Source organism: Oncorhynchus clarkii, chromosome 8, assembly GCF_045791955.1.
Source record: "Oncorhynchus clarkii lewisi isolate Uvic-CL-2024 chromosome 8, UVic_Ocla_1.0, whole genome shotgun sequence".
Taxonomy (NCBI): domain Eukaryota; kingdom Metazoa; phylum Chordata; class Actinopteri; order Salmoniformes; family Salmonidae; genus Oncorhynchus; species Oncorhynchus clarkii.
Window position 1 is genome coordinate 34,570,628 of NC_092154.1, and position 25,763 is coordinate 34,596,390.

At 44.8% G+C, this 25,763-nt stretch overlaps 1 protein-coding gene across 10 annotated transcripts in view; it reads left to right on the plus strand.

The window, feature by feature from the left end:
• The first annotated feature begins 817 nt into the window (after positions 1 to 817).
• The window catches only part of LOC139415317 (CYFIP-related Rac1 interactor A), a 28,125-nt gene continuing 3,179 nt past the window's right edge, over positions 818 to 25,763 (plus strand). Inside the window, exons 1-12 of one of the 10 annotated variants that reach the window (XM_071163360.1) lie at positions 853 to 962; positions 16,472 to 16,532; positions 21,169 to 21,248; positions 21,446 to 21,525; positions 22,858 to 22,979; positions 23,242 to 23,347; positions 24,011 to 24,147; positions 24,314 to 24,391; positions 24,640 to 24,756; positions 24,915 to 24,994; positions 25,141 to 25,267; positions 25,459 to 25,529. In XM_071163360.1, the coding sequence (XP_071019461.1) occupies positions 21,453 to 21,525; positions 22,858 to 22,979; positions 23,242 to 23,347; positions 24,011 to 24,147; positions 24,314 to 24,391; positions 24,640 to 24,756; positions 24,915 to 24,994; positions 25,141 to 25,267; positions 25,459 to 25,529 (911 nt within the window). In that variant the 5' untranslated portion in view covers positions 853 to 962; positions 16,472 to 16,532; positions 21,169 to 21,248; positions 21,446 to 21,452. Of the gene's footprint in view, positions 1,178 to 9,823; positions 9,843 to 16,471; positions 16,533 to 21,168; positions 21,249 to 21,445; positions 21,526 to 22,857; positions 22,980 to 23,241; positions 23,348 to 24,010; positions 24,148 to 24,313; positions 24,392 to 24,639; positions 24,757 to 24,914; positions 24,995 to 25,140; positions 25,268 to 25,458; positions 25,530 to 25,763 lie in introns of those variants that run through there. The other 9 variants (XM_071163357.1, XM_071163359.1, XM_071163356.1 and 6 more) reach the window with 9 other exon arrangements.

The following is a 25,763-nucleotide window of genomic DNA, read 5'->3' on the forward strand; positions in this document are numbered from 1 at the left end:
TATCTTGTCCTTGCTGTGCTCTGGGGAACACCTATGTCCAGGGAGCCCCACAACCCACCCACCCCTGCTAACTTCCATTTCAACACATGTTGCCATGGGGCAGAGAGAAATATTCAGTTTTATAATGCTATTCTACACATTATGTCATGAGGCTGAGAGAGAATGTTCCTGTTTTAAAAGTACAGTGCAGTTAAAAACCCGATTTTCCTGTGTTTTTATATATTTCCACACTATGAGGTTGGAATAATACTCTGAAACTGTGGAAATTATGATAATACCCTTTTAATGTAAGAGCTGTTTGGAAATGTTGTCAATGCTGTGAGCACATCATTCAATCTTTATAAAGCCTTGATGATTGAGCTGGCATTGCACAAAGGAAAACTTACTACTCTACACAGTGGATTCCAATTTACCCTGAGGTATCTGAATAGTCTATGACAACTGATGGCAATTTGCTGTATTTCAAAACTGGGGTAGGGACACAACAGATACTAATATTGAAAATATAGTTTAGTTTGCAACTTCGCATAGGTCAACATCTTGCCACTTTGTGAGGAGTACCTTCATCACATAGACAGCAAGGCCGTATGGATACATTCAAAGTCTAGATTTCAACACTAATTAGAAAAGATTCATTCATATCTACTGCGTCCCCAGTCTCATTTCATTATTTTTCAGCCATAGAGCGAGACACAACCACAGTGCGTTTTCGACGTCACTATTGGCCAAAGAGGTAAGCTAATTTCAGTTTTATTGGTCAATATCGGACGGCGCCTATATACTAACCAATTACATTTTGGTATGGGCGGGGCTTAGAGACACGCTTTATAACGGTGTTGGAGGGAGGGGTCCGTGGAAAAAACAGCGTTGTTGTAAGGTTGAAAGTAGGGGGTGAAAGTGGCCTATCGGGGTGCAGAGACATCGGATCTCCCATTCAAAAGTAGTATTTTAAGAAGTCACTGGTAAGTGTAATTGAGCGAGCAACTTTTAAGAGCCGTTGTTTGGCTAATTAAGATAAACGGTAGTCTCGGAAATGTGTAGCCGACGTTAGCGACGCAGAATCAGTTAGTGCCAAGCGAGTTCACATGGATAGAAAACGCCGCAGGAAGTGAGATTGCTAACGTAGCTAGCCTACTCGTGTGTTTGCCAAAATACGAATGCATACATGGTGAATTAGGTAGGTAGCTAAATCCATTAGCTAATAATTGCCTGTTTGTATCTAAATCATTATTTCTAAAAACGTAGTAAAACTTCCAAATACGGAGTTATTTTCGGCAATTAAATTGTTTTCTGGTCATGAGCTTGACAGTAGTGCTACTAGTCTAGTGAGCCAACTAGCTAGCTAAAGTGTGCTGCTAACTGCTGCTGCCTTGCATGTTCATACTGTTACACGACTTTAAAGTAACAACATCCTAGTTTTGAAAAGGTCAAACTACCTCTTTATAATCTGAATATCAACAGCTCTCCGTAGTCCAGTTGGGCATGGCCATGGGGGCATTGCACAGTATCTTTTCACATACTTTAACGTTAGCTAGCTTGCTATTTTAACTGATAACTACAACATCACTAGCCTCAGGCCAGTGTCTCAGGCATTCAGGTGAATGCCTAGAAGCAAAATCAAAACTGTAAATGACTTCCTAGCTCAGGGCATCCAGCCCATACAATTGGGAATAGGATCTCTATGTGCCAACCTGCCGAACCGGCAATGGAGTCTAGTGATTTTTGTCTTCAGGGCGCTGCTGCCAGTATCAGACCGCAACAGCTGTTTCTCACTTGACAACCAACTAACTGCCAATTAATGACTCTGCTGCTAGCTCCTGGGAAAGTGATTGCATATTAGAGAGAGCCGCTCCAACAGATTCATCATAGGCACACAAACAAGTCAGCAGCAGGCAGGAAAATGGACCTTCATTGGTTAGACATGGGAACATAGCTAGCTGACTGGACCACCCAAATACTTGCCATTTTTGTGTTTCTGTCTGTGTGCCCAAACCAGCCTGCGCTATTCCTTCACCACCAGAGGATTCCCTGATTTATTATTGTGCCTGATCCATTGTGAAACGCTGCCGATTGTTGGACGTACAGCGACAGCTGCACTTCTCAACGCTGAGTTAGGAGCAGGGCCTCTTGGTGTGTTTAGTTTCGGTTGGAACGCCAGGTATCTTGTTGCAGCATTTCCTCAGTCAGCGCTGTCACTGTTACGGCAGATGGGTCTTGTGAATATGGATAATTTGACCTGGAAATGACTGAACTGTGTAAGTAGGTTAAACTTCCTCTTGACCCTTGTTTTTGCCACAGTGTCATACTGCCAATACTGTACCTACTGTAACCTAATTGGAGCAATTTAAGATTGTTATTTTTTCCCCTGTTGAGCATCCTTGAACCTTGACTAATCAATTATTGTACAGTTTTTGTGAGGACTTTGTCAGAGATTTATAGACACCAGATATCATGTTGAGTGACCCGTTGGAACATATAAACATGTAATAGGGACTGAGTGCGAAAGGTCTTGGCAAAGCATGGGCGGCAGGTAGCCTAGTGGTTAGTTGGGCCAGTAACCGAAAGGTTGCTGGATCGAATCCCTGAGCTGAAACAGTAAAAATCTGTCGTTCTGCCCCTGAACAAGGTAGTTAACCCACTGTTCCCCGGTAGGCTGTCATTGTAAATAAGAATTTGTTCTTAACTGACTTGCCTAGTTATATAAACTATCAGCATAGTTTGCCCACCCAAAATTCTCCACTTTCTCTCCAGCTGGCAGAGAAGCGAGTGTAAAATCATAGTTAATCCACAAATGTCCTCGGCTCAGTTTTGTGCACCTGACTGTGACTGAAAAACAGGATGCGTGTGCTTGCAACTTTCACAACCTGTCAGAGGGTTGCTGTTTATTGTGGTTTTGAGCTGCTCCTGCGGTGTCCTATCACCAGTAGCAAGTACATACCTTAGACATTGTCTGATTTTATATTTTGCACGAATGTGCTTTGTGTTTTAACCTCAACTTTGCCAGAATTGTTATTTTCTTTGAATGTTTAGTCTTCATCATGTTGCGTTATTGAAAACACTTTTTTTTTTTTATAGAGAACTAGCCTACTTTTTTTACTTTGGTAGTCATTCGTTGAAGTCTAAATCAAGCTTTGTGTCAATCTTATTTTGGGGCATAACATTTATTATCCCACCGGATTTCCTCCAATTGCCTAATATCTGATTTTGGTATTGGCCTAGCTAACCAAGTAATTCCTCTGAGCTTTATTCAAGACATGCGCCTAAGGGTCAGACGATCTCAGGGACACAATAATACACCATTAGGCCCAGCTTATATATAGCACTCTTATAATGAAGTCTAGCGACTGCCGTCTGTTATTGCCTGCAGCTCGACTTCCATAATACCAAGCTGGAACCCCCCCCCCCCCCCCTAGTCTCCTCCTCTCAGATGCCCTCTACAGATTATCAGGCAGTTTACCATGGCCCATCAGGGTGCAGCAGCATGCTGAATCAGCTAAAGGGCCATATGGACTGGACTCAGACAGTAGCAGCGCAGACCTGAGCCTCATTGCTCAGACTCAGCCATGATAAGATTGGGATGCCTCTGGATAGGGATAGATGGGTTGGCTGTCTGACTTAACCCCTTCATCTCTGAACCAGCCTTTAGGCTACCTCAGAACCATCATATGACCAGTGAAGTGATCTTAGTCATATATAAATCTGATCTTTATGACTCTGGGCTATATTGTTCAATGCTCTGATCTGTGAAATGAAGTGATGAGTGTTGGTGGTGTTAAAATGGACGTGTCCATGGTCTTAGCCTACATGCCATAGCAGTGTTTTCAAGTAGCCTATGCATGGTCCATACAATGAGAGGAGGAGGACCTGGGCAATCTCCCTTATTTGTGTCGTGCTAAAACGTTCTAATTTGTCCATATGCAGAGTTTATGTTCCCTCTCCCCACGTGATAATACGAAACATTGCTACGTTTTCTTTGCCTGGAGAGCCTAGCTCATGCATAAATGGGTAACTTGGAGAACCGGAGAAATAAACTGAAACGGTTATGATCAGGGAATAGGCTACAACACCATCGTACAGGTGCTGCGTGAGAGAAATCACACGTTTGGAAGGTCAACAACGCGGTAGCCTATTTTGTGTTTAATTATTACATGAAGTCAGGCTTTCGTTCATTAAACCATACGCAGGCCATAAAAAGTGCAAACCGGTGCGGCCTGTAAAAGTTTGAGTAGCCTACTAAATAATAGCCTATTTTTCCTATTGGTTACTCGTTATGTTTGCGGAGGGAAAGCAAATGTGGACTGTTCCAGCATCTTCAAAGTGCACCTCAGCAGGAAGAAAAAAATGCCATGGAGGCAATGATTTTGTCGTGGCACAGAGCCACAGCTAAATAATTGCAGCGGAAACGCTGCCATAGTAGCCATTTTTCAGATGTTTTGTTTCTGTTCAATGTTGGGCTTCCAGGATTTGATTTTTCCGCTTGTTTTTTTTTCACCAGACAGGAAAGGAGTTATTTGTATATGGCAGTGCCTGCCCTGTGCTGCTCTGAAATGCTCTGCAAATGATCATCTGGTAGTTTGAGTTCCTGTTTCACCCAACCTGTCTGTCTGGGGGAAATATGTGTTTGAACTGAATTGCCCCGGTTATATGGCTGCACTCTGGCAGTAAACAAACATCCTGCTCACGTTTCACTTTTCTCATTCATATCCGGAGAGTCTGAGACTAACGCTTTGTGTTGAAATCTAAGCGCAAGGTTGCAGTCAAATCAAATTTAATTTGTCACATGCGCCAAATACAACAGGTGTAGGTAGACCTTACAGTGAAATGCTTACTTACAAGCCCTTAACCAACAATGCGGTTTTAAGAAAAATACAAAAAAAGTACAAATAAAAGTAACCAATCATTAAAGAGCAGCAGTAAAATAACAATAGCGAGGCTATATACAGAGGGTACCGGTACAGAGTCAATGTGTGGGGGCACCGGTTAGTCGAGGTAATATGTACATGTAGGTAGAGTTATTCAAGTGACTGTAGGTAGAGTTATTCAAGTGACTATACATAGATGATAACAGAGTAGCAGCAGTGTAAAAGAGAGGGGGGGCAATGCAAATAGTCTGGGTAGCCATTTAATTAGAAATTCAGGAGTCTTTTGGCTTGGAGTGTAGAAGCTGTTTAGAAACCTCTTGGATCTAGACTTGGTGTTTTGATACCGCTTGCCGTGTGGTAGCAGAGAGAACAGTCTGTCTAGGGTGGCTGGAGTCTTTGACAGTTTAGGGCCTTCCTCTTACACTGCCTGGTATAGAGGTCCTGGATGGCAGGAAGCATGGCCCCAGTGATGTTCTTGGCTGTACGCACTACCCTCTGTAGTGCCTTGCGGTCAGATGCCAAGCAGTTGCCGTACCAGGCAGTGATGCAAACCCTGTCAGGGTGCTCTCGATGGTGCAGCTGTAGAACCTTTTTGAGGATCTGAGGACCCATACCAAATCTTTTCAGTCTCCTGAGGGGGAATAGGTTTTGTCGTGCCCTCTTCACAACTGTCTTGGTGTGCTTGGAACATGTTAGTTTGTTGGTGATGTGGGCGCCAAGGAACTTGACACTCTCAACCTGCTCCACTACAGCCTCGTTGATGAGAATAGGGGCGTGCTCGTTCCTCCTTTTCCTGTAGTCCACAATCATCTCCTTTGTCTTGATCACGTTGAGGGAGAGGTTATTATCCTTGCACCACACGGTCAGGTCTCTGACCATAGACTGTCTCGTCGTTATCGGTGATCAGGCCTACCACTGTTGTGTCATCGGCAAACTTAATGATGGTGTTTGAGTCGTGCCTGGCCGTGCGGTCATGCGTGAACAGGGAGTACAGGAGGGGGACCGCGTGGCGGCTGTGTTACCTACCCTTACCACCTGGGGTTCGCCCGCCAGGAAGTCCAGGGTCCAGTTGCAAAGAGGTGTTTTAATCCCAGGGTCCTTAGCTTAGTGATGAGTTTTGAGGGCACTATGGTGTTGAACGCTGAGCTGTAGTCAATGAACGGCATTCTCACATAGGTGTTCCTTTTGTCTAGGTGTGAAAGGGCAGTGTGGAGTGCAATAGAGATTTGCATCATCTGTAGATCTGTTGGGGCAGAATGCAAATTGGAGTGGGTTTCTGGGATAATGGCGTTGACGTGACCCATGACCAGCTTTTCAAAGCACTTTGTGTGTTGTGTAGAAGGAAATGGGCCTATAAATGTTGAAAAATGTACAAACAGTAAGCCTAATTCTCCCGCTGGTAGCCCATTTGAAATGACATCAAACACACTGTAACCTAATTTGTTAGTCAGCTACATTGACATCGTAGACAATTCTGCCTTGTTTAGGCTATAGCCTAATGACCATCAGACGGACACGAGCAATGTTGAAACCAGAGCGGAGGCATGAATCATAGTGTAGGTGAAAATATGCCTATATTTTTATTGATTTGTTAATCTCTGGTTGAAAATGCCTCAACAGTCTGTCATAGGCATATTTCATATAGCTTATTTTTTTGCCGTAAGTACAGTTCTTTGTAAACCACCTAATGCTTTGGAAACACCAGTTTCCTTATCCTAGTCGTTAAGTGATTGACTTTCATCCCATGTTACCTGCCCAAAAATGACACGGCTACACAGGAACTGTTCAGTCATGAGTCCCTAATAGTTTAGTTGACGACCGGTCAATGGCGGCCCTAAAACCTTGTTTATTCAGGAGGGGCGGTTAGCCATGCACTCGGACAAATAATGTCATACATTTCGGTCGTTAGTCGCCTTAAGATTTTGAAAAGACTGGTCAGTGATATAGGCCTAATCCTGGAGAGTTAGCTTGCTAGCTACGCCTTCATACCACTCTGTTACAGAAACCATGGCCCCTGCGCGGTTGCTTGTCTGTTCTCAGCGTGCTCATTGATTACAGCAGCTGCTTGAACAGGAGGGAGATTTATGCTGTTTTTGTAATGGTAACAGTCTGTGAAAGTACTGTGAATATTGTTCTGGCGAGAAAGAAGCGCAGTCACCCGTCTCTGGGTAGTATGTAATAACCGAACGCGCCAAAAAAAAGACCACGGGGTCAAGTGCAATATTCAGAAATGTATCAAGTTGAGCGAGCATGCTTCGACAGTAGTGTGAAGGAAGTCCTGAAACTAACTTTATTAAAGAACAAATCGTAACATGACCACATTCATTCATTTAGCTTTGTTCAACTCTCTTCCTCTTTAGCAAATTTCCTGATACGTTTTGATGTTTAGGTTTTATTTATTCGCACCAAAGAAATTCGCACCAAAGAAAATACGTGAAAGACAAAAGAGTACAGATAAACAAACCTAGTAAAACAGTGTGGAGTTGAGGTTGGACGCCCAAAGAGGCGTATATGAAAACCACTCTTCCCTTATAGGCGGTCTTTCGTTCTATAACTTCTAAGCTATTTAACTCTGTGTTGCCGACAACAACCTGCTGGCCAGCAGCTGCAGTGCGACGGTGAGGAATTTGGACCATGTTTGAGGAGGAAGTAACGAGGTGGGGTGGCTTAGATATGTTTGACAGCCTGATATGGACCACAGCCAAAAGGGCAGGTTCAACACCTCTCCCCCACAACCACGTGTCACTGAATCCTAAGCGGACCGGCCGGAGTAATGACCTTTGGCTTCGGGCCTAGGCTATATCTCATTCAGACAACACTCTATCATGGCTATTATCCTCAGACTATACTGTACTAATCATATACAGTGTACGGTTCTAATCGCTCAGCCAGTGCTCGTTACTCCAGAGTGGGTTTGATTCTTACGCTATCTACTGAATAGCAGTCGCTTAGGATAAAAGCGACCCATTTGAAATCTTGAAATCTTACGACAAATAGGACTAACATTTCTGTGCTCACATGTTGGGCTTAGCGTAGCCATAGCAGTCTCCACCCCCAGGAAAAAGGCCTGTAGTGAATCTCTCTTTCTCTCTCACACACACACACACTGAGAAATGGCTCCTTTGTATCTCAGTGCTTTTGACTTGCAGAAACCACCAGAACAGAAGTGCTATTCAGGCCGACGAGGTCGACGTAGGAGGATTTTTTTTACGCCTGGAGTCCCACACGGTAATGAACTGTTTGTAAGGGCAGGCAGGGCAGGGCACTCCTCTCTGGCTCTGAATACCACAGCAACCCTCAGTCTCTCTGTGCCACTGACTGACTGGCTGGGCTGACTGATTAAAGAGCTCTTGTTGTTTACCTCTGTTTCCTCCTTACCCCTTTAGCTCTGTCTCTCGCTCTTTCCACTGTTTGCTTTAATTGAAGGTCTACACCGCTTGGTAAACAAGAAGCCAGACGAGTGAGGCGACGTCTAAAATTGATAATGTCGCTTTGATGCCGTGACCCTTAACCTCTGTACAGTGTTCGTCAGACGTCATAATCTCCCTCCCTCTTACTATAAATCTACATGTAGGGGGCTGCAGTGCATTTGTCTGAGTTCAGCCCCGGCCTTTAGCCCAGCCGTGCTAATGGGAGTGAGCAGCTGAGTGCCCTTCAGAGGAGGGCTAGTCCATGTGGCGGTCGGCCAGAGGAAGCAAGGCAACCATGGTGGGTGGGTAGACAGGTTCCCCTCCACACCCAACCCCCATGCCCTCTGCCCATATAAGGGCAGAACTCAGCCAGCCTCCCTGAAGCTGAGCTCGGCTCCCTGACCCATTACTGGAGCTCCAAGCCCGAGGGAGGCACAGCTCTGTCTCGCCTAACCAAAGTTTAAGCCTGTTTTTCTCGCCGGTCCAAACAGTGATGTGTAAGGTCTTTAAGAATGGATATGAGTGCGCCACAGCCACATGGTTGTTGTGATAAAGTGGAGCATGCAGTTGTTGGATTGAGGGTGACATGATTTTTACGGTAGCCTAAATCACTAAGTCGTATGACGTTTGTCCCAAAGCATTATTGTCTTTTTTTATTTTATTTTCAAAGGATACCGTAGTGGAGGATGTCGGTGAGGCATTGTCGCACAAAACACACTGCCTTGCTGCCGAATAACATCCTGTCTACAGTGTTCCACTACTACTGTACTACAGTGAGTATTTGTCGCTGTCCTCGTGTAATATTCACCTCTGAGGTTCCAGACATGTAAACCAAGGCCTTACGTAGTCTGCTAAATACACATTCAGAAGGATTTTTATGGTTCTTTCCTCGTTATGAAGCTAAAATGACCAATAGCGCCACGAAATGTTACTCTAATTGAGGGATTTGGCTTGAGGGTCGTTTTTTAAACTTTTTGGTTTGTATTCTTACAATGGGCCAAAAGTGAAGTTTTTGTTATTGGGGAGGTTTTGGGACAAATTGGTGGCTGTCAAAAGACATGCTCTTTACATTTGGTACTACGTCACTGAATAGTAGTAGTTGCGCTTGCCAGGCCTTTTACGAATCTCCTCCGGACAGAAGTTAATTTCAAACTCTAGTGTTGTTTTGATGTGCTCTGCCTGGGCCTTACAGCAAGTTTTGCAGTCTTGGTTTGAAAAGCTGAAAATCAGACTTGTAAATCTGTTGTTGGTGTTACTTCCATTTCGTCAGTAGTTGGGGGAATATACCGTTGTTTCATAACAGCAGTGGAATACAGCCAGGGGAGATTACGCTGACCATGTTCTGTCGTTTTATGAGTAGTGTTCCCCTGACCTCTTCCTCTTTCATCCGTTCAGCGGTCTCTCTCCAGCTGTCCCGAAACACAATATAAAGACAGGTCTGTTCGCCGATTCAGGCCATCATAAAGCTCGTCATTACTCCGATGGTTTGTTTGGCGTTTTTGAACCTGCGGTTATTGGCGAGTCGGGATTCCTGAAAGGGTCTTCATCTTCCATCAACTGGTAATGCATGGTAACTAACGTTTGGTAGGCTGTATGACTAAGCTAGATGTTCAACCTGACGGTTGAATGAGTAGTTTTCTAAGATGCTGAGTTGCGTGGTTTGTACAGACGATGGAGACAGACAGGAAATTAATCTTTCTCTCTTTATCGTTTTTTTCTCTCGGTTTTATTTCTCAGTGTTCAGCTCAGCAGCAGTCTGTCTCGGAGTAGTACACTGATTTTGAAATAGTCACCTGGGTGAGAACTTTCTCCCACGCCTTTTCAGGTCGAGTTCAGCTAGTTAGCTGGGTTTGTGCTTAGGAAGAACAAAAAACAGCGTTTCCTGCTCTCTCTGGTATTGATTTGTGTTTAGACTACTGTCTTCAGGCCCAGCGCAATAGCAGGGTGTAATGACCTTGTAAAATGTAGGACAACTGCTGACATGATAGTTATAGACAAAATTATGTGATGGCTAGATTGTTTTGTATTATTAACTTAAGTTAGGCTAATTTGCTAACACAAACCTCTATAGATGATATGTAACTAATTGATAGCAATTGCTCCTAATATTTATTGGCTGATATAAAAATATACAGAGATGAAGGAAATTGTATTTCAGCTATCGGGTAAGAATTGCTCATATGGAATCAGACTTTGATCTGGAGTCTACGTCTCAAATGAGACTGATTGTGACGATAACACTGAACTTTGACCCTTTTTGCCCGTCAACACATCTTGGTTGCCCTAGTTCAAGCAAGGGATTGGTGGAAATAAGCCTATTAGTGTTGGGGCATTGGGTTCAGTGCTGGTTTTGGGTCAATTCTGTTTTGCTCTTTCAATTGAAATGAATGAATGAATGAATGAAGGTGATTTCTCTTATCCGGAATGACCAGGAAGTGACCCTTACACCTACTAAGACCCAGCTTCCGAATGGCTCAATGTGTTCTGTCAACATGTCTGGTTAAAAACAATGGTTAAATCAAAGGATCATATTCCTAAAGAAAAAGGATGTGCTCTTACCTAAATCTTATCCACTGCTTCAGTGGACAGAGAGGAGACAGGCTAGACTGCCATGCTGTTGCCGTGCAGAGTTGAGATGGCCTGGTGTTTTGACACGCGGAGTCGTTTACTCGTGGGACGCTGTTGATCTTCCAGTCCATTGAACCTCCATCACTAACCCTGGGTTGACCCAGGAGAGAGTGTGTCTGTCTGTCGGTTAAGAGCTGCTCACACTAAGCTCAGGCAGATGTCTCGCCACAGGAAAAACACTTTGCCAAGACCTGACGAGTGCTGTTGCTACACTGTACACACACACACACAGGGAAAGAGACGGACATCTTGGAATCCTGGGGCGGCAGCACTAGGAGAGCACCGCCTGGGTTTTTGCCAGACTCCCATTGGCTCCCCTTGGGTGACCTCCATTCTGGGCATAGTCTGTCGCTCTCCTGCTGGAGAGATGGAGAACATTCTAGTGAATAATGGATTCCCAGGTGAATTCTGTGATCTGTTACCTCGTCAACAACAGACCTTCTGTGGCCTCCCGGGTGGCGCTGTACTGCAGCGCTAGCTGTGCCACCAGAGACTCTGGGTTCGCGCTCAGGCTCTGTCGTAACCGGCCGCGACCGGGAGGTCCGTGGGGTGACGCACAATTGGCCTAGCGTTGCCCGGGTTAGGGAGGGTTTGACCGGTAGGGATATCCTTGTCTCATCGCGCACCAGCGACTCCTGTGGCGTGCCGGGCGCAGTGTGCGCTAACCAAGGTTGCCAGGTGCACGGTGTTTCCTCCGACACAGTGGTGTGGCTGGCTTCCGGGTTGGATGCGCGCTGCGTTAAAAAGCAGTGCGGCTTGGTTGGGTTGTGTATCGGAGGACGCAACCTCTCTCCCGAGCCCATACGGGAGTTGTAGCGATGAGACAAGATACTACTAAACAATTGGATACCATGAAAAAGGGGTAAAATAAAAACAGATCTTCTGACTAACACACTATCCAGGCTGTGACTATGGCCAACATTTGTGTATTTTCACATTTGCCCTGATAATAAATTCATGCCATACAAAGAGTTCTTTTGACTTTGACGCAGTCATTAAGTAGCCTACTTACAAGGCCTAGGCGTCTCTCGCTCTTTCTCTCTCTCTGACTCAGAATTTTGTCTCACTCATTCACTCTCGCGCGTCACTGAAAGTGTCTGAACGGTGTTCCTCAAATCTGTCTGCTTTATGTGACGACTGAAGGGAACTTGTCTAAATGAGAACAAGATGAGAGGGGTTCTCTCTGCTTAGAACACCTTCAGTTGAATCAGAATTGAGTATAATGTCTGACTGACTGAGTGTTCCGGTTGGTTCACTGTCAGTGGGGAACAAAGAGCTGGTGAGGTGTGTGTGTGTGTCCCTGTGGGGTTCCGCTACAGAAATGTCATCTGCCTGTAACCCCCCCCCCCCCCCGTCCAATGGCCCATAGTAACCATGGCAACAGTTTAGCACCTAGACAGGAGGCCGCAGGCTCTCAGCAAAGTGTGCATGTGCGGAGGTGGATCACGTTGTCCAGAATTCCTGACAGGAGAGGAGACCTAGAGGTCAGCGGGGAACACCCATTATCCATGACACTACTACTAGTCTGACGGATCAATCAGCATTCCATAAGCACCACACACACACACAAGTCTTTTGTCGTGTTACACTAGGTAGTTTGCCATTGTGATGTAGCCTAGGCATATGTGTTAAGCTCATTAGCAGTGTGTGTGTGTGTGTCTAAGCAGTAAGCAGACTTTTCCTGTAGACTCTTCGTCATAGCCTGGTCCCAGATCCGTTTGTACTTTTGTCTACTCCATTGTCGTTAGCATGACCATTCCATAAGGAGTTGGCAAGAGAGCAGAAACAGCCTGGCACCCAGGCTAACTTCATCATGCTAAGGAGCAACACGGCATCACTGTTCAAGAGACTGGCCATGATTCAGCCTCAGCATTGAATGTCCAAAGCCTTTCACACTCTCTGCTAGAGATGCACACCATCCTATCTCTTCTGATCTAGGTACAACACTGGTGTTTGTTATTACTGTGGTAGGGTCACCGGGCTGGAAAATTCCACTCTGCTGAAAAACATGTTTATTTTCTTGTATTTTCTCTCAATCCCAAAGGGCACTATTTTATTTTTAGTGCTCTACTACTTTTTAACCAGAGTGCTATGGGCCCTTGTGAAAATGAGTGCACTATATAGTTAATAGGATGCCGTTTGGGACTGAGTCTCTCTTCCTGATTCCAGTACCTGCTGTGTCTCTTTCAGGGGAAATGCAGACAATCTTTCCATCGTTCCAGAAAGAGAGAAAAAGGGAGAGGGAAGAAGAGGGTCTGTTTCGTCGGTAAAATGTGTGTTTGATGGAGTGGTCTGTGCTGTACACATGGCTCGTTGGCTGCCTAGGTGTGTGTATCGCGTGTGGTGAGTAATGGAGTGTCTAGCGTGTCGAGGACAGGACCACTTGTGCGTTGAACCACGGGGATCCTCCTGCTTGCCGCTATGCCCATATAAGGACTTCTGCTCCACCACTACAACAGGCCCCATGAGACCAGCCCAGCCCTCTCCATCTATTCCCTCGCTCCACAGCCAGCCAGGTTGGATGGAGGTGTGGGGGGCGAGGACTATTTGCTGTGACCAACGAGGAGTGAGGTAGAGGAAGCACATCTGTCTCTCCGTCCACTCCAGAGTGTGTTTTCTGTGACCCACCGGAGCAGGAGGCTAAGGGGCTGTCATCGGGACCAGATGCCCTGAAGCGGAGCTATAAGTGTGGGCCTTAGGTCATGCGCTGTCGCAAGAACCGAAACCTGAGTCTAAGGGAAACCCAGTAGAGTGAGTAGTGTGTGTGTGCGTTCGCGTACCTGTCGTAGCAACATGCAAGTGTCTTTGCTGAAATTTTCAACCTCTCCCTGACTGAGTCTAATACCTACATGTTTCAAGCAGACCACCATAGTCCCTGTGCCCAAGAAAGCGAAGGTAACCTGCCTAAATGACTACCGCCCTGTAGCACTCGCGTTGGTAGCCATGAATTGCTTTGAAAGGCTGGTCATGGCTCGCATCAACACCATCATCCCGGAAAACCTAGACCATCTCCAATTCACGTACCGCCCCAACAGATCCACAGATGACGCAATCTCAATCGCACTCCTCACTGCCCTTTCCCATCTGGACAAAAGGAACACCTATGTGAGTGCTGTTCATTGACTACAGCTCAGAGTTCAACACCATAGTGCCCTCAACTCATCACTAAGCTAAGGAAACACCTCTTTGCAACTGGATCCTGGACTTCCTGAAGGGCCGCCCCCAGGTGGTAAGGGTAGGCAGCAACACATCTGCCACCCTGATCCTCAACACTGGGGCCCCTCAGGGGCACCATAGTGCCCACAAAGCTCATCACTAAGCTAAGGACCCTGGGACTAAACACCTCCCTCTGCAACTGGACCCTGGACTTCCTGAAGGGCCGCCCCCAGGTGGTAAGGGTAGGCAACAACACATCTGCCACCCTGATCCTCAACACTGGGGCCCCTCAGGGGTGTGTGCTTAGTCCCCTCCTGTACTCCCTGTTCACCCACAACTGCTTGGCCAAGCAAGACTTGGCAACACCACCATTAAGTTTGCTGATGACACGAGTGGTAAGCTTAATCACCTACAACGATGATACAACCTATAGGGAGGAGGTCAAAGACCTGGCCAGGTGGTGCCAGGACAACAACCTCTCAATGTGATCAAGACCAACGAGCTGATCGTGAACTATAAGAAAAGGAGGGCCGAACAAGCCCTCGTTAACATTGACGGGGCTGTAGTGGAGCGGGTCGAGCGCATCAAGTTCCTTGGTGTCCAAATCACCAATTTAAATATCATGGTCCAAACATTCCAAGATCGTCGTGAAGAGGACACAACTTTTCCCCTTCAGGAGACTGAAAAGATTTGGCATGGGTCCCCAGATCCTCAAAGTTCTACAGCTGCACCACCGAGAGCATCCTGACCGGTTGCATCACCGCCTGGTATGGCAACTGTTCGGCATCTGACCGTAAGGCGCTACAGAGGATAGCGCGAAGTCCCAGTACATCACTGGTGCCAAGCTTCCTGCCATCCAGGACGTGTATATACCAGGCGGTGTCAGAGGAAAGCCCAAAACATTGCCAGAGACGCCAGCCACCCTAGTTATAGACTCTTCTCTCTGCTACCGCATGGCAAGGAGTACCGGAGTACCAAGTCTAGGTCCCAGAGGCTTCTGAACAGCTTCTACCCTCAAGCCATAAGACTGCTGAATAATTTAATAAAAATTGGCACCCGGACTATTTACATTGACCCCCCCCCCCCGTTATTGTTATTTTGTTTATTTAGTCACTATTTTCTTAACTTTTCCTTGAACTGCATTGTTGGTTAAGTGCTTGTAAGTATGAGTTTCACGGTAAGGTCTACCTGTTGTTTTTGGCGCATGCGACAATTTGAATGCGAGTGTACTTTAGTCCCGTTTGCGCGGCTGCTGCTAACACACACTTGTCATCGGTGTGTTGACAAATCAAGAAACGGGGATTGCTGATTTCTCTCGTCTCAGTGAAACCAGCTCAGCACGTGTTGCCCAGCTCTCTCTCACTCTCTACACCTTGGCTGGGTTGTGTACGGTATTCAGGGTTCTCCTGTTGCTTTTCCTCTCCCTGCCTACATGTTGGCACACAGTGCTGGGAGACAATGGGTGCTTGTGTGTCGCTTCTTTTCAGGTTTTTTGACCGATACTTAGGTTGGCCTATATGGGTGTTTTAATGATTTGTTAGCATGTTGTACTTTCACATTTACCTACTCTTGCACATTTGTATTTATTACCGTTACACGGTAACAGAATGATGCTGAGACTGATTTTTATTTCTTTTTTCACTTTAAAAGTATGCCAAACAAAAACTAATGATTGTAAAGTTAAACAAACCATACAAGGACAACTTTTAATTCTACAGAACATTTTACAGAACCACATCTACTTGAACAGTGCAGATGCAAAGTTTGGACTGTTTTTGCCTCCATTCTGTTAACAAAGATTTCATCTGCGCTGCCCTGCAGCCTAATTTCCATTCCAAATCCTCAATATTACATGTGGGGGATCTGATAGGGAACCAACAGTGATGGAGTTCTGACGGGCCCACTAAGCCATACAGTATGTGGGACAAATGCAGAACGTGACGTAGTTTTGCCCTACATATCTTGACTCGTTACAACGGGGCCAAGCTGTGGCATCTCCCATGTCGTCTGTGACAGTCACTGTAGTTGGTGTGTGTGTGCTCCTTCCCTGCAGACTCGGTCTGAGTCTTCAGTGGGCTTGGAGGATGTTAACCTGGGACAGCTGAGAGATGCGTTTTAATCATCGTGCCTTCGTCCGCCTCCCGTCGTTATTTTAGAACGCCGCTTTCACTTGAGTAATTTAGTCCTGTTTCACCCAGGAGAAGGAGAGGTTGATCAACGGAAACCTAATGTTTGTTTGGGCGTACACACACACACACACACACACACACGTACCTAGTCAATGCGTAACAAGACGTCTCCACTTCGCTGTTGATCTGACACTCATTGACAGTGCTTGCTTTTAGATGTTCAATGCACTATTGTGCACGAAAATTAGATATTGATAGAAGCTGTTTTTTGTGTGTTTTTTTTCAGAAACTAAGAATAAGTGGATGCTCTAGAAGGGAAGCCAAGTCCTCCGCCAGATAAGGTACAGGTAACTGATCTCTATCACAGTTTAGCTACGCCTGACCCCTGGGCCTGTGTTCAGAGTAGGATTGCTGATCTAGGATCATGCCCCCCCACTTTCCTTATCTTATTTATTCTGATGTTAAAGGCAAAACTGATCCTGGATCAGCACTCCAACACTGAAACGCATTATACGGGCCCTGACACCACCACACGACTCATTCAGTGATGCGATACAACCCTGTAACAATGTTCCTATGGTTTTCATGATTACTTGGTACTTCATCTAAGATTAGCTTCTTTGTTATGTAATATACACAACTTTCTCTGAGTCTGTGGCCATGTTCTCACAGCTATTTGGTAATGTACACTGAAACATGTTTGAGGGGGTTGCACCAATGATGTTTGTCTATTGGTTGCACAGACCCAGATGGTGTACTCCTGCATGAAAACCCACTTGAAGTGGAGTGTTATAAGACTTGGGTCATGTTCAGCAGAGCACACCGTTGCCAAAAGTTTTTTTTTTTTTTTTTCCATCAGGAAAGCTAAACTAAAATGTATGTTCTTATTGGACAAGTTTCTGTTGCAAATAGTTTTCTCCCATTCTGTACTGAACACAACCCAGGAGTAGGACTAGATCTTGGTCTGGGCAACCACCCTTGAGGGTTTAGTTATAAATTTACTGCCGTTTTGAAATATGTGCACCAAAGTGATATCCTGGTTTCAATCCAGAGCAGAAGTTGTGGTAGGTTTTTTTTCTTTTTTCTAGGCACTCTATTTTCCCCAACAGAGGTTGTTTCAATATAAACGCAGCGAGGAAAGCCGTTTAGCATTCCACCCATTTCGACTTTAATTGCACGGAGTTTTAATTATGAAGCACAAAGCGTGACGACCAGCGGCAATAACGTTCACTGTGTTCTATTTGTAAAAGTGAAATCAGGACAGTGTTATGGCGCGTGTTAAACCAGCCCTACTGAGGACAACTCGCACAGCAGAGAAAATGGGGAAAACAACCATTTTAGACTTGACATTTAGTCTGTTAAAGCAGTGTTGCTTTCTGACCTCCTAAAAGACTTCCCTTTAAAACATGGGTTATAATGATACACAAGGCCCCTTTAAAAAAATAAAATACAAATTTAAAGGGGAAATCTGCAGTTGCTACATCCAACTGTGTCTTTAGACTTTAGTGAGGTATCGTGTTTCCAGGTTGAGCCAATCCAAGACCGGAAAGAGGGGAACATTTTAGGTCACTCGAGCGTTGTTTTTCAGGTTAAAACATGCAGCTCAATAGTTGACAGTGGAACCGAGCATGTCTGAATTCCCCTCCGTATTTACCATTGTGTCAGTGAGGCATCGGAGGGTTACGCTGGAAAGGCCTTGTCTAATAGCAGGAAGTCTACTATCTCACACCGCTAAGGTCTCTTATTGCTAGGAGTTCTTTGAATGGGAACATGTTTGTTTGTGGTCGGTGTTCCTGACACTGAGCTGAACTTAGGCCTACTTTCCAGTAAGTTCCAGGGCACAGTAAGGAGACTAATGCAGCCAGTCAGCACGATGTTGTTACTATGGTGATGCCCAGCCTAACTATCTCCCTCTCTGAATATTAGCTTGTGCTTGTTTCGACTGGCCCTGGACTTGTTGATTTTTGTTTTCTTCTTCCCATTTCTCTGTGAGAGACTGAGACTGGGAAACGGTAGTGAATCTACAGAGTCCATTTGAGCCTGATCAACAGAATCATCCAGTCTGGCCAAGGCAACAAAAAAAAAGAAACAGTATTGTGTTCCACATTCTCCTCTCTTCTCCACACAGCTACATTGGGTCGCTTCCCAAATGGCACCCAATGTCCTATGTAGTGCACTACTTTTGACTAGGGACCTTGAGGCTCTGGTTAAAAATAGGGAATACAGTGCCCTTTTGGGACACGGTCTGGAACTTTGACAACTGCAGTTGGTCTCCCACTCGAGGCTTTTATACGATCACCCTGATTCAACTCAATTGTTGGTCTCTATTCTAGAGACCACGGTTAGCTGAATTGGTGGTGTTAGTGCTGGGCTGGAGCAAAAGCCTGAAAACCATACAGCTCTATCTAGAACTGCTGTATGCAGAAGTTTTGAAACGAGAGAAACAAACCCCGTAGTCGACTGATCTAGGACATTCAATGAAGCGCTGGGAATAAGCAACATGAGCCAACAGCAGCCCCCAGTGGGCAAAAGTGATGCAAAGGTGATGCACCCCTCAAATGAAGTGGAATAAACTGGATTCCATTCTCAGGAGTATGCGAGTGGCTGAAGATTGTGAAAGGGGTTGATTTGACTTGTCGACTTACATAATGCATTCTTAAGTGTTAGCCGATCACTTTGAAGCGCTTTCCAGTAAAAGAGATGCAATGTGGGAGACGTACAGTGTGATGATCATGTGCAGAGCACACTGTAACAGTGGGTCTTTGTGTCGCCAACCGAATAGTTACTGTCTGGTATCTGGAAAAAGCTACATTTAATATATCACTGTACTGTGTGTGAGTTCTCTACAACTGAACACCTGGATATGGCCTACTAAATAGGACGTAGACGTTCCTATCAGTTTTACTAACACCCTTAGCTTATGGACCAATCGAACCGCAAAGCGTGGAACCAAACAGCCAACGGGCCTGATCATCCTGATCATTCACTCCCTCCCCCTTCTGTTTGGTCCAGCCGTGACTGCATTACCCCCAGGGGACCTGGTACACCTTGTTGGGAACCACTGCATTAGATCAACCTCTCTTAATGGTAATCATGCTCACTAGCCTCTGATGTACCTAGCCTGGTGTGTAATTATGTTAGTGCTTAAAGTCGCCTATCCTCTGGAAATGATTACCACCTGTTGTCATCCCCAATGAAATGGTTTAAAGAGTGTCTCAACTGGTGTTTTTAAGACACACCCCTTTCCTATTGATTTAACAAGACTGAGCTCTTAATAAAAGGATCTGCCCCCTTTTTTTTCTTTTTTAATGTTCACCTTAAATGACAAACTCAAATCTAACTGCCTGTAGCTCAGGTCCTGGAGCAAGGATATGCATATTCTTGATTCCTTTTGGAAGGAAAAATGTGAAGTTTGTGGAAATGTTAAATTAATGTAGGATAATATAACACATTAGATCTGGTAAAAGATAATACAAAGAAAAAAAAAACATTTTGTACCATCTTTGAATTGCAAGAACGAGGCCATAATGTATGATTCCAGCCCAGGTGCAATTTAGATTTTGGCCACTAGATGGCAGCAGTGTATATGCAACGTTTTAGACTGATCCAATGAGCCATTGTATTTGTTCAAAATGTTGTATCAACACTGCCCAAATGTGCTTAAATGGTTTATTAATACATTTTCAAGTTCATAACGCTGCACTCTCCTCAAACAATAGCATGGTATTATTTCACTAATATCTACTGTAAATTGGACAGTGCAGTTTAGATTAAGAAGAGTTTAAGCTTTCTGCCAAAATCAAATATGTCTATATCCTGGGAAATGTTCTTGTTACTTACAACCTCGTGCTAATCGCATTAGCCTACGTTAGCTCAGCCGTACCGCCTAGGGACCCACCAAATCCCGAAGAAGAGCGAGGACTTCATCTTCTAAATGCCTGACCTGAAGATCTGGTTTAAGTATCGTCAGGCCTCCTCAATACACGCGCGCACACACACACACTATGAGACATAGAGGAGCCACTGTGTTATTCCATTACACTGGCCTAGTACATGGAGTCCGTAAACGCCTAACCCACAACTAAATCACATCAATATATCTTGATGTGGAGTAGTGGTTCTCGACTGGTTTTGCCTCTGGTTGAACCAGGCTGTCACAGTCGAGACCCAATATTCGCGTTGCGATAAAGAATTGGCAAAATACAATCTGGAAAACATTTTTTTGCTGTGCTATATTGATAGTAAATGTAGCAATTATATAAGGGAAAAACATGTCCACCTCATTGTCAACATTTTGCCCATATTCTTGAATGTTCATAAACTCTCGTTTTGAGGCTTCCAACACCAAAATAGCACTGCTAATAATAGCTCCTATTTTTAATTGAATGGGATTGAAGAAAAACATTTCAGAGATTAAATGATTCAAAAATGTTAGTTCAATATCGTTTCTACACACTTTCTACCTGCTTTAAGTTGTTTAAATTCAGACTGGAGTCTATATTTTAAAGAAAATGAGAAGATTGCCCACACTCGCGACCCACTGTAAAATGTGGGTTGCGATTCCGATTCGCTGGCGTAGTAGACACCCCACATAACTGTAACACACACACACTGGTGAGAGAATGCTAATGGCCTGGAATGTTTGACAGCGGCCTCTAAAATATTGTTTTCACTCTTGAGTGTCTGTGTGAGAGAACCACTTTACCAGTCAGGCCTCTGAGATTTAGTGACTTTCACTTTACACAAAATGTTGTCGCTGTGGTTATCAGTCTATATAAAGGACAGAAACGAGCTGAAACGACCTCTGTTGTACTACATAGTACTGTGAAATGTGTTCAAAGGGGATTAGAAATGTATACATCTTTATAATCACTGAATGTTTTTACCACAGTGAATGTTCTCTTGAATAATTTGACACGTTGAATTGTAAGTATATTCAAAATGCATCTAAAAGGATTTTTACTTTTTTTTTTTTTTGATCAGGTTTGCTGGAATGGGTAATCTTCTAAAAGTCCTAACAAGGGAAATAGAGAACTATCCACATTTTTTCCTGGACTTTGAAAGTAAGTCTGAAGGAGTGTGCAGGAGTTTGACAGGATGCTGTAACCATGAAACTCTTCCCCGTAGTCCGTCAGTAAGCAGGTGGTTTGTATCTATGGGTCACTCCTGGACCGAAAGCTGTGGCGACGTCTGTACTTGTCTCGATCTCTCTTAACACGCCACCCACCTCCCTTTCTTCTCTCGCTTTCCTCTCTTTCAGAAACCAAATGGGGAATCTGTTAAAAGTGCTCACTTGCACTGAGCTCGAGCAGGGGCCAAACTTTTTCCTTGACTTTGAAAGTGAGCACAGCTTTTGCTTGGCCTGGGTTCTTCTACCTTCTCGACATCTTCACTTCTGTAGAGCTTTTACTAACCAGGGTTTTGGGACAATTTCAATTCGCTTCCAATTATAATTATTTTTGTAATTTATTTTTCTTCCATTGGCTGAAATGAACCGGAATTGTCTCTGACCCCTTTTTTTTACTAACCTACCTGCATGCTTCATAGTCCCTCTGCTCCTAGAACAGCCCACTGCTTGCCTATTGTCTATCATCTAACCACGCGATATCTGTTTAAAAGCCGCACCATGTCATCTTCCTCATATTGTCTCATGCCAGCGAATGACGCATTCTAGAAAGATCTTCTCGTTTTGGATGTTTAATACGTCCCGACCTCCCATTGGTGTATGCTTGTCCCGCTAGTAGAGATCTTAGACTAGGCCCCAGATGCAGTCGAAACGTTGTAAACCAATGGCGTCTCACGTTGCACGAACGCATGCAACATGAATCTCCATTGCTTCATTGCCTTGCCCTCTGCCTACACATAATGTAGGTTAGACACATAATGTAGGTGAGACACAACAGCTGAACTGTTTTAACATATTCAAATATCCTGTTTTTAGCTTAGTCACACATGGGGGGACACACTCACGCCAAGCATATTCCTTAGTGCTAAACTTATTCTTATTCATCCCTTGTTGTCATGGCAACATCACTTTATTTTTTATCTACCATAGAGGAAGGGAAGGAGGGGAATGTTTTTTTTATAACGCAAATACTCCCCACAGTCAGTATTGTAACTAATGTTCTATATTTAGCCTTTGTCTGAATATATTGTAGGCTACTGACTGTTAGCTGCAGCTTATAGGAAAATGCCATGGGTATGCTTTTGAAAAGCTAGCCGTCTAAAGGGCAGAGCTGTAAATCTTCCGCCTGCTGTAGCTTGGTAGGGAGGAGCAGGCCATGCTGCTTTAATACCGTAAGAGACCTTGCCGATCTACTGTTTCACCACAGAGTGGCCTTGCTTTGTCTCGTCATGCTTTAGATTTAGTCTAGCTTTGATTCTAGAGATTCATGTCTGTCTATATAATTCCCTGACTAAATTGATTTAATTCTAATTAATTGTTTAGAAGTTGTATTACGATGCGAGGAAAATGGCCTATACGTACGGGATTTGTTTTCGACAAACAGATAGTCATACACATTGGAGCGTCCCCATTTCCTGTAAACGTATCGTTTGCCTCGTCACATGATCATTAAAAACCAAAGTGTCAGAATGTGTGAAGTTTCATGCACAGTGTTTTGTCTATGTGCTGCCTGTTAGCTAGCCAGGCTAACTGTTGTTGTGTGGCAGATGCACAGCCGACAGACTGTGAGAGGGAGGTATGGAACCAGGTGAACACTGTGCTCCAGGACTCTGAGAGCATCCTCTCTGGCCTACAGGCCTACAAGGGAGCAGGACAGGAGATACGAGATGTATGTATATCTACTGGATAATGCTCACTCTCTCTCTCACACACACACACACACACACACACACACACACACACACACACACACACACAGTCATAGACATAGGCTATTCATATTCAGCACACACACAAACTGAAACAAACCTATACATTTATCGTTCTGTTAATGATCTCAATGACTTCCAATTCTCGGACCTGTTATTCTATTTTTTATATATCCCATATAGATGTATATTTAACCATTGTGTCTGTATGTGTGTCCCCAGGCCATTCAGAACCCCAATGACATGCTCCTACAGGAGAGAGCCTGGAACTCAGTCTGCCCCTTAGTCATACGGCTCAAAAAGTTCTACGGCTTCTCCCTGAGACTAGGTCAGTGCAACATTCAATCCCTTCACGAAGAAGCGCAGAGGGGGGGATGACATTTTGGTGCTGTACTGTTATCTTAAAGGGGATTCTCTGCTACTTGTGTGTACTTTTTAGCCAAGTAGTTCTCAAAGTAGCGCTAAAAGTGTTCTCTCCCCTGACGTACTGCGTCACGCAAGTGCTGACACGTCGTTGCTCTCTCGCTTTGCTGTGGCTCCATGATGTGCCTCTTGCTAGCTGTCACTCGTATGGCGAGGGGCTGAAGCTCATTGGTTAAACTTGAATTGCTAGGGGGCCGGCCCATGCGGGGAAACATTTTAGTGAATGGCACAGCTTCTAGAAAAACAGTTGCTTTCAACCTAGTGATTTCGTGGCTAATTGAGGTAAAAACCGTAATTCCACAAAAGTATACACATAAGCTACACGTTGGCACATCAACCCAAAGCGGGAGGTAAAGAAAATGTGTAGGATTCACCAAAGTCCAGGAGCATGTCTTTTTGTAAGTGTAGTCTTATTCACATTTGAGACGTAAAGTATTTTTTTGACAACCTAGCCTCGTTCTCCTGGTTGTGTGTCGAGGGGGCCATGTGTAGCCTGCTGGAGAGCCTGGCGTGTTTAAAACCTCACTCGTGTTTGTAACGTAATATCTGTGTGTTTTCGCTCCTGTAGAGAAGGCTCTCCAGGGCCTGCTGGAGTCCCTGACGTGCCCCCCCTACACCCCAACCCAGCACCTGGAGAAGGAGCAGGCTCTGGCCAAACAGTTTGCTGAGATCCTCCACTTCACCCTGCGCTTCGACGAACTCAAGGTCGGACTGGCTGCTATTGGAACACTACATCATCAAACCACACTTTTTTTTAATTAAACAAACATCATTTCTCTGAAAGTGCAAAGTTTTGTACCCGTTTTATTCCCTCCGGTAAAGAGTTCCTATATTGTCTATGTTGGTACTGAATGATTGTTCTGTCTTTCAGATGAGAATTCCTGCCATTCAGAATGACTTCAGTTATTACAGGAGGACAATCAGTCGAAACAGGATAAACAACATGAATGTGAGTCAGAGAAAGTGTTGTCATATCTAGAATTGCAAAAATCCTGTAACTTCCCCAATCCTGCAACCGGGATTTCTGAAAAACTTGGCAATTTTGGGGAAGTTACCAGAGTTTTGTGTCCCGGGGGGGGGGCTGGTTCGCAGTCTCTGAACTCCTTTGTCGTTGCCATCCAGTCTCCTCTGCCTTGACGCTAAAGAAGGATCAGACGTTGAGCCTGACTGTCTGTTTTACGCCTGTCTTGTCTCTAGTTGGATATCGAGAGCGAGGTCAACAATGAGATGGCCAACAGAATGTCACTGTTCTACGCCGAGGCGACGCCCATGCTGAAGACCTTAAGCACAGCTACGACAAACTTCGTAACCGAGGTAAGAGACTAGTCCTTTTCTCCTTTGTTTGCTGCTCGGTGATACGATTTGATTGTCAGGTTTGTTTAATTTGATAGCAGCACTGTTCAGTCTGTTTTGAGGCAAGTTGGTGTTATGATGTTAATAGTAACCTTGTTCTATCCCCCCCCCCCCACCAGAATAAGACATTACCCCTGGAAAACACCACTGACGTTCTCAGCACCATGGCCAGCGTCTGTAAAGTCATGCTGGAGACACCGTGAGTTGACTTGACATGTTAGCAGCGCGACATTCCAGGGAAAATGTATCCAGAGCGACAGTATGTTTATCGATGCCACTATTAAACACGGTTCAACGTGTACTTTTAATTGAATAATGTGTGTCTATGTCTTTCTCTCTCTCCAGAGACTACACGAGCAGGTTCAACAGTGAGGACACGCTCCTGTTCTGTATGAGAGTGATGGTTGGAGTCATCATCCTGTATGACCACGTCCATCCCAACGGAGCCTTCAACAAGTCCTCCAAGATCGACGTCAGCACCACCTCTAATATATACTGATTCTATAATACCCTGAAGGCCCAATCTTACTCTAATGTTAGCATGCGTAATTTCGCTCTTTCGTCTAAATCGCGTCAATGGGAAATGTGGGCGAGTTTTTTTCCCCCGAATGCTTTAAACATGTATTTCAAGGTTTTAAATTTTGTTTTTTTGCTTCTCATCAGATGAAGGGATGCATAAAGGTCCTGAAAGAACAACCAGCAGATAACGTTGAAGGTCTCCTGAACGCCCTCAAGTAAGTCTCTCTCCTCGCCTCAGTTTAGGACTTCTCTGAGGGGGAGAGGGGTCATGTCCGACCTTACTAAAGTTTCTGAACACCAAATGATTTAGAAATGGCGCCTTGGTAAGAATGCTACTAACAGTTTTTGACGATGGTATGGGCGGGGCTCTTTGGTTGGAAGCATTTTCTCGGCAATGCGGCGAACAGTCCATGTGACTCCCGTGTGTCTTTTTTAGACGACCTTAATTA